This window comes from Artemia sp. Qi Xiang Cuo, chromosome 12 (assembly GCF_049724085.1).
Source record: "Artemia sp. Qi Xiang Cuo chromosome 12, ASM4972408v1, whole genome shotgun sequence".
Taxonomy (NCBI): Eukaryota; Metazoa; Arthropoda; class Branchiopoda; order Anostraca; family Artemiidae; genus Artemia; species Artemia sp. Qi Xiang Cuo.
Genome location: NC_142805.1, coordinates 30,950,306 through 30,964,208, shown reverse-complemented (window position 1 = coordinate 30,964,208; position 13,903 = coordinate 30,950,306). Strand labels below are relative to the sequence as shown.

The 13,903-nt window shown below is 36.6% G+C and overlaps 1 protein-coding gene across 1 annotated transcript in view; it reads left to right on the top strand.

Annotated features, from left to right (window-relative positions):
* Positions 1 to 2,416: 2,416 nt before the first annotated feature.
* The window catches only part of LOC148946006 (serine/threonine-protein phosphatase 4 regulatory subunit 1-like), a 127,590-nt gene continuing 116,103 nt past the window's right edge, over positions 2,417 to 13,903 (top strand). Inside the window, exons 1-2 of the mRNA XM_089097575.1 lie at positions 2,417 to 2,719; positions 5,984 to 6,156. Coding sequence (XP_088953701.1) covers positions 2,417 to 2,719; positions 5,984 to 6,156 — 476 coding nt within the window. The remainder of the gene's footprint in view (positions 2,720 to 5,983; positions 6,157 to 13,903) is intronic.

Sequence of the window (13,903 nt, the reverse complement as noted above, 5' to 3'; positions counted from 1 at the left end):
TTAGATGCTTATTAGGGCAACCATTGCCAACCAAAAGACCTGGAACCAGCAGCCAAGAACCAACCCACAACTGACCCCCTCCAATTCTCTTCTCTGTCCCAAACCTAAACTTGAAAAGACGCATTCTACAAAAATCTTATGAGCTTTGCCAGGAAATCCAGTTCAGGGCAGATGCCTCCTGGGAAGATTGGGAGATAAGGAAAGCCTTATCTGCTGAACTCAGACGCCAGATTGAGCTAGGTGAGCCAAATTTGGCTATCCACCATAGAAAAATTGTTCCAAAAAACTTGATTTGTCCAGGTGGGAGCTACCCTCACCAGCCCATGAACTGTTAGATACCCCAGCTACCAGCCCTGTACATTGTGTAGATAATGACCCAGAAGTATTTTTGTCACCAGCTAGTGCCTATGAACTTTCCAACTCATCATCCTACAAGTCCTTTGCAAATGCAAGTCTCAATACTATACTATATTGAACCTGCCATCTAATTATTGCTGCCATTGAACACTTAGACTGGTTAAATCCTCTTACACCATCACCCCAATTGACTACTTCACTGGATGCCCCTATGCCAAAACCATTTTCTTTGATATTTCAGTTCCAGGGAATAAAGATGACCATTCTGTCAGAGTTGGCTGTGTATATAAAAGTCCGTCAGCACCATCACCAGAGGAAACAGATGGGAAACTAGCAGAGCTCATTTGCAAGATTACAGACACCCACCATGGGGAGCTTCTAATTGCAGGTGACTTCAACCTGCCTAACATCACCTGGAAAGACCAGTTTCCCTACGTCTCATCTGGTCCTAAGAGCCCAATCATTGACATTATTCATGATACCCTTCTCCACCAAATTGTCAACCAGCCAACGCATTTTAGGGAGGGACAGCAACCAAACCTTCTCAACCTGGTATTTCTCAGGAGACCAGAAACTCTCCTCTCTACCTCTTACATGCCCCCAATCGGAAAGAGTGATCTTGTCACCATAGACATTAGAACAACATTCCTCAAAGTAACAAATTGCTACAGCAAGAAGACCTTTATTAACTATGAGAAGATTAGAATGGATCTCAACAACATGAGATGGGACGTCTTATCTGGTTCTCTAGAACAGCAATGGCAGTGCTTCAAAGAATTACTGATAAGCAAAGCAAATCAGTACACCTCAAGCAAGCTTGTCCCCAAACCAAGAACACTTCCACTAATGACAAAAGAGATTAAGAGGGAAACCAACCGTAAAAGTAGACAATTTAATAAATATAAAAAACACCACACCCCTGAAAATTGAGAGAAAGAGTCCAAAAGCGAGAACAAACTTAAAAACTTTACGTGGGCCTTGTACATAAGCTTTGAATCCAAACTTGCTGATGAAGCCAAGACAAGCCCAAAGAAGTTATGGCGGTATGTCTCTAGCCAAGACCACAATAGACAAAAAAACTGATAACAGAGCAAGGTGAAGAAACTACAGACACTAACAAGCTTGCCAACTTACTGAACTTACAATTTGTCTCAGTTTTCACCACTGAACCAGATGGCCCTTTACCTTCCCCACCAAAAAACAATGTAAAAGTCCCAATGGAGAGCACCATGGTATCGTCTACAGATGTCCCTAAACGTTTACTGAAATTAGATGCTAACAAGTTGCCAGGGCCCAATAATATACATCCCAGACTATTAATAGAAACCACTGAAGTGATAGCAGTGCCCCTCACGAGAATCTTCCAGACATCACTTATCTCTAGAGAGCTACCAGCAGACTGGAAAGCAGCCAACATAACGCCAGTATTCAAAAAAGGTGATTGCACCAAATCTGAGAATTATCGACCTATTAGCCTAACTTCAGCTGCTGTTAAGATACTTGAATGCATAGTCACTCATTCAATTCTTGAACATTTAACAACAAACAGGATCTTGTTGCCCAAGCAGCATGGATTCCAGTCAGAAAAATCAATCAAAATGAACCTATTGGAATCATACAAAGAAATTACAAATCTGATTGACCAAGGACATTGAGTCAACCTACTGCTGCTGGACTTTGCCAAGGCTTTTGACAAGGTACCACACATTGGATTGCACTCCAAATTATCTGCCTCCAGCATCAATTCAGCTGTGATAGACTGGCTAATGAATTTCCTCCCCAACTGCAAGCAGAAAGTCTGCTTATTTGAGATGGGTGGCCAGCCAATCTACTCCCATGAGGCCATGGTAATGAGCAGGGTACCACAGGGAACTGTACTAGGCTCAACCCTTTTCTTGATGTACATTAATAACATTTTCAATCATGTAGATAATAGTATGCATTTGTTTGCTGATGATGCCAAACTGTTCAGCATTGCAAATCCACAGACCATCCAACATGACATAGGCAGGCTACAGGATTGGACTCAAGACTGGCTCCTTCAATTCAATGCAATCAAATGCTGTATTTTGCACCTTGGAACTCACAACTCAATGGCTACCTACTCAATTTACAATCCCATCACAAAAATAAGGGAACATCTAGAGAAGAAGAAAGGGACCTTGGTGTCATCATTGATGACAAGTTGAAGTTCCACAGCCATGTTCAGCATGTTGTTTCCCATGCAAATTCCAGCTTTGGCCTATTCAAATGGACCATCAGTAGCCAAGAGGCAACAATATTCATAAAATTATATAAAACTCTCGTCAGACCCCATCTTGATTTTGGCATGTGCCTTGCAGGTCCTTCTTATTGGCAAGATGTAAGGCTCATTGAAAATTTTCATAGGCGACGAACAAAGTGCATGAAAAGCCAAAAATCAACTTTATATGAGGACCACCTCAAGCAACTTAAGCTACCTACCCTCGTCTATAGACGCATGCATAGCAATATGATGCTGACTTACAAACTTCGAGAAGAAAACTCTACCATCTTTAGCAGCCGTCATCATTGCACAACACCAGCCATCATTACACATAGCACATAGCACCAGCCATCATTACACAAGAGGACACTTCAAGAGGCTGCCAAAGTTAAGCTCCCAATCAAGAACCCGTCAAATGTGCTTCTCAAGAAGAGTCATAAACCATTGGAATCAATTGAAGGACTCAACTGTCTGCCCTCCCTCCATCCAGTCTTTCAAATGCCACCTTGACAAGGAGTGGGAGAAGAGGCAGTGGAGGTTCAACTGGGAGTTGTCAACTCAAGAGCACTACAGGTCTGGAGGACCTTAAAGCTCTCAAATGGATAAAGGTGATTAAGGTAAGGTGAACTTTCAGTAGTCATTCCCCTCAGGTGTTTCAAAGCTTTGAAATGTTTAATTCAGCCTAAGCTAGAGTTTGGTATGTACATTGCCAAGCCAATTAATAAATCAGACCAAGAAAATCTGGAATCAGTTCAGTGGCACACAACTAAATGCATCAGAGATTTCTATGACATTCCTTACCCTTCTTGGCTTGGAAAATTTAATTTACCCACACTGGCTTATTGCTGAAAGAGGAGACATAATTATGACATTCAAACTGCTCAGTTTGAATGTCCCAATTTAAAAAAAATCTTATCCCAAATATCTCAACAGGATATCTCTTCAAGAACAAGAGGACATGATCAAAAACTTTTCAAGAAGCATGTCAACTCAGGGTTGCATAGCAAACTCTTTTCTAATTGGGTGGTGAGTCTGTGAATCTTGTTAGACCAGGATATAGTCTCTTCTGCTAGTATTGAGTCATTCAAATCATCAGTTGACAGGAATAGTGTAACAAGGCCTGACAATTAGTTTGAGACTCGTCTGATCAGTCAGCACACTATATTCCCTGATTGGCAACTACAGGGTCATCCCATTGCTACCAAGTGTGCTTTTGGTAATTTAAGGTTCCACCATCATTACCTTAATTTGTACTTCTGAGCAAACTAAGATCTGTCTTGATCTGTGATTTACCCAATAGCTGATGATGTGGATTATCAAACATCAGATGCATCCCACTGGTACTTCCAGGGAACACCATTCTGTTCAACATCTAGTAACTTCTTGAAAGTTTCATCATTGGGTACTGAGACTATTGTATCTGAGTCACTATTCCAATAGTTTACTACATGACAGGAAAAAAAACACGTTGTCAGTGTTAAGTTTTGACAGATGGCTAAACAGCTTCTTTGAATGTCCCCTCCTGCCAGTGCCAATATTTTAGGAAGTTTACAAATTAATTGGGGGCGGGGGGCTCCTTGTGAAGTAAGCTTAGGTGTTGTAAGCTTACTCTTTGTTGTTAGTAAATCAATGTAAATAATTTCAGCTCCTTCAAATGTTCATCATAAGGCTTGTCTCTCATCTTTGTTACTGCCTTTGTAGCTCTCCTTTGCACCCCTTCTTGAAGCTGTACATCACCCCTGTATCCTGGTGATGCTATACACATTTCAAAATCAAGCACTGGCCTGATACAGGTCTTCTACAACTCCATGAAAACAACTTCTACAACTTCTTGCAGTTTGAATGGTATTTACACTGGTTGTCAACAGTGATTCCAAGATTCTTTTTTTTATCAACACTTTGCAGCTCTTGTATGTTGTGTTGAACTTATCAAAATGTATAATTTTACATTTGTCAATACTGAAACTTATGTGTCATGTTTGAATCCCTCATGGTTGACTGCACTAAACAACTTTGAGTCATTAGAATTAAGAGTGAGATGATTTTTATCTAATAGAAAAATATCATTTATATAGATATTGAACAGGATAAGTCCTAACACACTACTCTGCAGGGACATTGCTGGTGACTCCACCCCCCTCAGAGAGGACTGTAATAGATCTCAAACAGATCACAAATTCTGTTACAATCAAATGCGGACTTCAAGGTTTTGACATCACAAAGAAAACAAAGCATCAGCAGATGCAAAACAACAGAAAAAAACATTAAGTAGGGCTATATCAGTTTGTAGTTTGTACAGGCCAAATACTGTCTTTTTTCAATAATAAGTAAACCTCTTGAAAAGGTCCTCTTCCTGCATATTAACATATGTTGCAATGTTGGTGACAATCAGTTTAGGTTCAGAAGTGGCATTGGAGTTCAAAATGCATATGCTGTTTTCCTTGATATAATTGAGCAGTCATGTCCAAATTTTAGAAGCTGAAAAAGAACATACCAAAATCCAGGTATACTTGATTAATCCAAAACTTCGCAAAGCCCAGATGCTCTTTGTACATTACAAATGTTCCAAAATCAAGGCACACTTCACACAATTCAGGGTCTAATAGGTTATATGCTATCCATTAAATGAGAGGGTAAAAGATCCTGATCTGTAGTGTTTTCTAGAAACTTGTGCAATCATTATTATATTATACCTTTATTAACATTTTTATTTTCTTCTGAAAGAAGATTGCCAAAGCAAAAAATGACTTGTTAGAGTTGGTAACTTTTTAGCTTAAAAATTATTCTGAGACACCCAAATAAAGTATTGTGTGAATAACAAAAATAGCAAAAGAAACAAACAAAATTTTGATGAAAAATTGAGAGTGTGGCTTTTAATCAAACAGATCTAAATTGTTTCTTTGAGCCAATTTTGTAGGGAGGGGGAGGATGTTCCTCTTTGCCCCCTAGTATCTACAGATATTGTATACACCGAGAACACTGGAGGATTCTGGGGGCTGTAAGTTTGATGTAAATGCATAGATAGGAGACAACTTTTTTTCACATTTACCTCTTCTGAAAAATTTCTTGTGTGTTCTTGAATGTGCTCTGGAGGTATTCCCTGTATGGTGTACCTGTGTGGTGTACAATTGAAATCAAACGAATTTAAAATCAAGATCTTAATATTTATTTTTCATACTGCTATCGAAACAATCCTGAGTTCAAACAACTACTGCTATAAAAACAACAGTCTGATTCAGGTCATCCATTCATTATTATCTACAAGAATGTATTCCTGGTTAAAAAAATGTCTAAAAATATGGCCAATAGTGTACAAAATATGTCAAATTCATTTCAATTTTTTCCTCCTATAACTGCCTTTGTTATTGAACACTTACTAAGCCATGCATTTGTGGTGATGGACTTCAACCTAAATATGAACTTACTTTTAAAGACTATGATCACAATCAAGTTGACTATGAAGATGAAGGAGTCTCTGGAGATGGAAGTTCTTCAGTTATTCCTACCTTGCAAGAGCTACAATCTAGTCTGGCTACATCAGATGTATTTACAAGGTAAGAATTTTTATTTATTATTGAATTTCCTCATTTTATACAATTTATTCTTATCTTTTCTGTCATTCCACCATTGATTCTCAGGGAATATTCATACCAATATTGACATAGAAATCTGACCTCCAGGGGAAGGAGTGGGATTGCTATTAGAAATCTTTTCATGTATACAATGTTTGACAGGGGCGTCCCGAGGGGATGGGGCGGGGCGCCCCCCCCCACCCAAATTTTTTGGCATTTGTTAAAATATTCGCCGAAGGTAAAATTTCGGACGAAATTTAGCAAAATTCTTGATATATGCAGAAAATTCGGCATAAATCAGGTAGCGATTTGGTAAAATTTACGAAGATCGCCCCTCGAATAAAACAAGCCTCGGGACGCCCCTGATGTTTGGTGCCTCAAAAATATGTTTTCTAGCCAATGTTTATTTTTTATTTGGAAAAGCTTAGCCAATGTCTACCTAGGGGCACTTAATCAGGAAGTCATTTGGGTTTCTACTATAATTTTATACTTACAAGCTCTTTAAAACACATACAAAAAGAATCTCGAAAGTAAAACAGTCTGTGCTTAAATATTCTGTTAATGTGCTAGACATTCTGAAATAAATATGTGTATGTGTTGGCCTGATCTTTTGGGAAGGGATATTACAAACAGATTTCTATGCAAGGGGTCTTTGCCCAAAAGCTCTCTTTCCTCATGTGTGATTCCCTTAGCAAAGATCATAGGATATATCAATTTTCAGACGTACTGTCAAAGGATGTACAAAGCTGGAGCAGTTTTGTTTGGTACATTTTTGGCTTCTTCAAAGACTTGGAAAAAAAAACATTAGGTTTGTTTTGGTCTGCATGCAGATTTTTTTTTTTTTAGTCTTTTTTTTTTTAAATTTGATTCTCTTCCACAAATCCAATTAGTGGATTTAGCCATGTAGAGACTAGGCAAAATTCCAGGACCCCCCCCACTGCTTGGAGGTTTTTAGAAGACTGTCTAAAAAAACGGTTTTGTGGGCCCCTTTTGAAATTTGATATTTGAATATTAGATTTTATCCCTTTATACACATTTTTAGAGAGAAAAATTTAAACCTAATCACTTTACTATTATTGTTACACCAAAACTTAGGTAATATAATAATAATGATCTTAATTGCATATTGTAAAGGAATACATAATACTAAAAATTAATTATAGAAAAATGTATAAGTATAAATAAGATATAAGAAACTATATTATTAAAAACATTATTTTACTAGTACAATGTTTATACTAGTAAAATAAGTCATTTGATTTATATACTCTACTTGGTTAATGCTCTACTCATTTGTTTTTATATGAATCTCAATTTGCGTATTTTGTACATTGTAATTGGTATTGCAGGTTAGCATCCATTATGTTTGAGTAGTTTGGTTTTAGGTCTTTTTCATGGTTGAACCAAACAAACTGTAGATTGAACTAAAAACGAAAACAACTTTCAGTTCTAAATTTCTCCAGTTGAAAAATTTCCCTTTTGTAATAGGAACGTTACAAAAATTTTGAAGTTTCAAATGTTATTTTAATTCAAGTTTGAGTCAACAGGTTCCATTTGGAAATATTCTGCAGTCAACTGTATTTCAGGAAAAATATTTCAAACAGTTTGTTGTATTTGTCTAACTCCAAGTTACTGAATCGGCTTTCAGCTGTAAGTTATCTCATTTCTTTTGTAAATTTGATGCATTTGTTTTATTTTAATTTCTTAAATTCCCTTAACCATGAAAAGTGGTGTATGTTTTTATTCATTTCTTTCAAAATGCGTCTGTCAAAGCATTTACAACTCAATTCTTTCTTCAATTTTTATTCAATTCTTCCATCAAAGCATTTCGGAAGAAATGCTTTGACGTGATTAAATGTATCGATTGTAAAGTTATCTTTTCCTTGCAATGATATTTTTAATTGACGGAATTTTGCAAAAAATTATTTTTAATGCACTGTTTCTCACTACTTTGGCCCTTATGTTTTGCTAAAGTATGATGAATCTCATGGAAAGAAAAATGTCCAAGGCTGCCAAGTTGCAGCACATGCGCGCTGCATGCTGGCTACCCATGCTCATAAGTATATGTACACGTATATTTGTACCTATCCAAACCTAAGGAAATGGAAGGTTACCTGAAGTTTTTTTTAGGGAGAATCAGAGCGGGGTAATAGGAAATAATCTCACGTAGGACGACCCACCCCCTCTTTTAAGGCTTTCGGTTCTGTGGGTTTTATGCGCACTGCAGGCTTGCCACCCGCGCTCTGAAGCATAGGTACATATATATTTAAACCTATCCAAACTTAAGAAAAGGATATCCAAAGGTTTTTCTTAGGGAGAGTTGGGGGAGGGACAATAGAAGATTATTTTAGTTCAGACTCTTTTAGTATTTAAAAGAGTAGATGCTTCAAAATAATCTTACATAGGAGAACCCCCCATCCCCCAACCCTTTTGGGCATACATTTAAGTCTTGATGTTGATTTGTGAAATATATTTTTAGTGTTATCCTGTGGTTGCACCCCTCCCCAGATTTTTACGATTGTTCGTATGATGACCCCTGAAACAAAACATAGGAGACACATGACTCTTTGCTAACTCAACACTACTGCGTTGACTATTGAATTAATATATCATTCAGTCTTTTAGGGAAGTTCTTAATTTTAAAGTAACGGATTTGTTTTTGTCTTGGGCTTAGATAAATTATACCTAAGAGGTGCCAATGCGAAGGCCGTCTCGTGGAGGTTGACAAAAATGCAGAAAAACCAGTCTTAAGGTGCAATAAAAATGTTATTTATATGGCATATATTTCCAAAAGTTTTGTGCTTTAGAAGGGAGGGGCAGAATACTTCCATGTTTCCTTTTATTGGTCTGGTCTTACTAATCATATTGTTCAAATATTACTCTAATAACTAACTACTAATGTTAACCGCCTTAATAGAAGCAATACCAAGATTGGACTATTTTGCCCACCCTTGCAACTCCTACAATGTTCAAGAGAAGCACCCATGAACATAAGAATCTAAGTATTGGAATCTTGTATATCAAGGGTGTATCCTGGATTTTGGTTTGGAGGGGGGGGGGGGTACGAATATTTTTTTTTTAAAGCATAAAAAATTTGTTTATATACATTTTTTTTTTACTTTTTAAGAGTCAAACAAAAGTTTCGGGTGGGGGGGTTAAACCCTGTTCCCCCTCTCCCCTAGATACGACCTTGCTCTATACGACAACCGACTTATAAAACCAGCGCATTTTAAATCTGCAAATCGTGAGATTGCATCTGTTTTGAACCGTAGCTTTCAACTCCTCGCCCTTTAAAGATGTTCCGGTCTCCTTCTAATTATTCATCCCCTTGTCTTATTTTATATTTAGGAGTGTTTCTATGTTGCGGGAAGTGCTTCATGTCGCGTGGCAGTTGAGTGTAAATATAGAAGACCAACTAGAAATCAAAGTCTCGGAAGATAGCAGCCAATCCTTTGATTTGCACCTGGCAGGAAACTCTTAGAAAATGAGGGAGACTTTTCTAAGATCCGATTGGGAAAATTTTTCCCATGTGGAAATTTATCAAATTCAAACGGTCTGCGTCTAACTACATGTAATGGATCGGTTTGGGTAGGATTAGGGTTGGTGAATTCCTCTGATTTAGAGGGAATTTGACATCGGTCCATGATAGACTGCGAGATGGATTTGACATGCTATTTCGATAAGGTTTTATGATGTATTTACTGGATTGGTATTTGCTGCAGTTTTGGCTTATTTTTTCAGTATCTTATACTCATTAAACGGGTTAGAAGAATTAGCAGAACCATCGTGACGATCATTGTTTCTATGGTAGGAGGCTTGTATTCTTATTCGGTACTTCTTAAATATCCCGAAAACACTCGAGAAGTGAAGTTAGGTTAATCATAATGACATATACCAAAATAGGATGAAAATATAATACTTTATTAACAAAGTTATGGAAATTACAGAAGAAAATTAGGGAAAGTAGGCCACCCAGAACGCATTATTTTAAATATCTAACCACATCTATATATTAAATATTTAATTAAATATACCTGCATGGTAGTTTTTCTCACTGAGACTAAGATACTTATAGCCGGATGAGAAAGACAAACCGGCTTTTCTCAGATCAAATTTTTCGAGTGTTTTCGGGATATTTAACAAATACCTCTTATTCTAATTAAATGGATTTTTATACATTGAGGTTGTAGTTATAAAACTAAAGATAATTAAAAAAAAACAGATCCAGAGGGCAGAAGAGGACAAGGGATCCGGTCCTTTTTACGTTTTTCTTTTTTTTAAAGAATGTGTCTTAAGAAAAATGAATAGCATCTTACGTATATCAAAACGAAATATCACGTAATAAAATTGAAAACTGGCACCAGGAACAAAATTTATGCAATAAGCCCCTCTTCGATAAATTGCAAAAATATAACCTGAATTATCGTTTTTAGCATTTTAGGCCCCCCCCCCCGCCTCAAGAAATATTTCTGAGGTAGGTCATTTTTTAAGCAACGATTATCGTTTTTTGTGCATTGTTTTGCTAAAGTTAGGCTTTAATATAAAGGGCGGGTAATTAATGGAACCACAAAAAAACTTTTCGAATATAACGAAGAATTGGTACTAAACCTCAAAACGAACAGAAATTATCCTAAGTATATGGTAACCTTCTTCCCCTTCCCCCTTTAGCCCCCACTGTTTACACTAAAGTTTCAGCAAATTATAGGTATTGGTCATAATCTCGATAAAGCTAAGTTTAACAGTAGATTGAAGAGCAGGGGGTTTAATGGTTGTTAGCTGCCTTCGTATGTAGAATAATTTATGCTTGTTTCAAGTTCTGATGTCGCTTCTTACCTTGATTTCAGAAGCTTTTTTAAAATTCAATATTAAATGCGCAATTGTGGCTATTCTAGGATGACTCTTTCCCTCTTTCAAAGCTTCATTTGAGAGCTTTGTTTTTATTAGAGTGGAAAAAATTCCGACGATCAGATAAATTTCTCCCCAGCGTCTATGTATGAAACCATAACTATTATTTTGTTGAAAATGACTAACACGCCTTTTTCATCGGAACAAAATGTTTTTTTTAAGTGAAATGAACTCGCCGAGCTTTTTACTTAATAATAGTACTGCAATCGAAATTAAAATATTCATATTTATAAACCACCATGGAAAGTAACAAAGGATGTATGCAACATCTCCATAATTTTGCAGTATATTGAAGGTAAAGCTGTGAAGCTTTTTGAACATTTTCTCTTCAGGGGGGAGTAGGGATGTAGGCAGCACTAAAATAATGTTTAAAATTACCATTTGGCTCCATTTTGGAATATTGTGTGCAAAATTACATCTGGAGGTTGTTATCTGAAGAGCTAGAATATTCTTGTCCTAATGGACGCAGGTCTTTCCTACCTTTTATGAAATAAATATGTCCCTTTAAATATACCAAGTGGATAGAACAGAGATAGAACTTTTCCCAGAAGCAAAGCAAAATGACTTGTTTTCGAAAACTGTTGGTTACGCCGTTCGTTCTCTGTCATGACGCATTATGAACAGATTGCCATAAAGAATAAGCTCGACTAATTATGAGATACTAAGTGATGCCAATACTAAGGCAAGAAGGGGTATTTGGCTTCTATCTCCTCCTCGAATTTCAAAGATTTTCAAGATTTCAGCCATAATTTCACACGTTTTTTATACACTTTGCAACTTTCTTCCTATTTGGAATTTTGCTCCCTTTTCGAAATAGTTCCCTCAACTCCAAAATAATAGATCAATCACTGCTTATGCTGTGAAACTTTGCTGTGAAAACAGAGTCGAACTACATCAAAGAAAGTAGTCATGGATCGAAAAATACCTGGACCTGTTGGCAGAAAGTCGCACAAAACTTGAAAATAATTTAGAATATCGTATCTTATTACTACTTTCTTAAATATTACTAATTGTACTTAAGACCAAACTTGAATACGATCGTGATATTCCTCAATTATATGTATTTTTATAATATCCTCCAGAAAATATATTTGCGCACCGTACAAGTCAGTTATTTCACAAATTGAAACTTTCCATTGTGTGCCAAAATTATTTCTTATGATGTTTCGCAAAAGTTAGATTGTTTAAACGAGATTTTGCCCCTAAACGTTGCGAACTCTTAAACACTTTTCTTTAGTTTTGTTGTGTGTTTTTTGTATTTTTTTTCGTTTTATTTCGCAATCTGCTTGCATTCTGTACATTTAATGGGTCATAAACATAACTAACGTCATAAACAAATAATTTTAATTTCCAGTTATCAGAAATAGACGTTTGACAAATGCAGCTCGAAGACGTATATTAAAAAAAAATGCGAAAACACATTTTCTTCTTCGCGTTAATCTGAATTATTCCTTAAATTTATGCATTTATAATTGTTTTGCCCGTGTAGGATAGATATCAAACAGTTCGCGTTTGTCTGTCTCGCAACTTTATTTTTCAAAACAATAAAAAACTTTAGCGTAAAGATCGAGGCTCTTAGGAGGGGACCGCCCCTTTCATGTACGGAATAATTTCTGTTCGTTTTAAGTTTGAATGTCGCTCCTTACTTTCAGTTAAGAAACTTTTTTTTTTTAAATAATAATCAAACAGTTCGTGGTAACGAACTGTAAGTAAGGAGCGACCCGGCTCAATGGTAACCGAAAATCTAAAAAAAACTGGAATTTTGATACCAATAGATGCATCAAAAGAATCAGATTTTAATTCTGATTTCAAATATATAAGTTTCTTCAAGTTTAATCTTACCTATCAAAAGTTACGCGCCTGAGAAAATTTGGCTGATTTTCGAAAAAAGGGGAGAAGGCCCCCTAAAAGCTATAGAACCTTAATGAAAATCACACCATCATATTCAGCGTATCAGAGAGCCCTACTGTAGAGGTTTCAAGCTCCTATCTACAAAAATGTGGAATTTTACATTTTTTGCCAGAAGAAAGATCACGGATGCGTGTTTTTTTTTTTTTTTTTTTTCCAGGGGTTATAGTATCGACCCAGTGGTCCGAGAATATCGTGGGAGGGCTCATTGGAACGGAAATTAAAAGTTCTAGTGCCTTTTTTAATTGACCCAAAAAAATGGAGGGCAAATAGGACCCCTCCCACGCTCATTGTTTTCCAAAAGTCACCTGATCAAAATTTTAAGATCGCTATTTTGCTTAGCATGGTCAAAAATATAACCAATATGTCTTTAGGATGACTTAACCCCTTAAATCCCCCAGGAGGAGGGCTGAAAGCTATGAACTTTACCCAATGTTAAAATATAGTATTGGTTATTGGGAAGTATACAGACATTTTCAGAGGGGATTTTTTCTGGTAGTGGAGGGGGAGTGGGTCGGGGTTATGTGGGAGGATCTTACCATGAAGGAAGTTTTCATGGAAGTTAACATATAGTATTGGTTATTGGGACCCGGCTCAATGGTAACCGAAACTCTAGAAAACGGTATTTTGATACAAATAGATACATCAAAAGAATCGGATTTTAATGCTGATTTCAAATATATAAGTTTCATCAAGTTTAATCCCACCCAGCAAAAGTTACGCGCCTGAGAAAATTTGGCTGATTTTCGAAAAAAGTGGGAAAGACCCCTAAAAATTATAGAAACTTAATGAAAATCACACCATCATATTCCGCGTATCAGAGAACCCTACTGTAGAGGTTTAAAGCTCCTATCTACAAAAATGTGGAATTTTGTATTTTTTGCCAGAAGAAAGATCACGGATGCGTGTTTTTTTG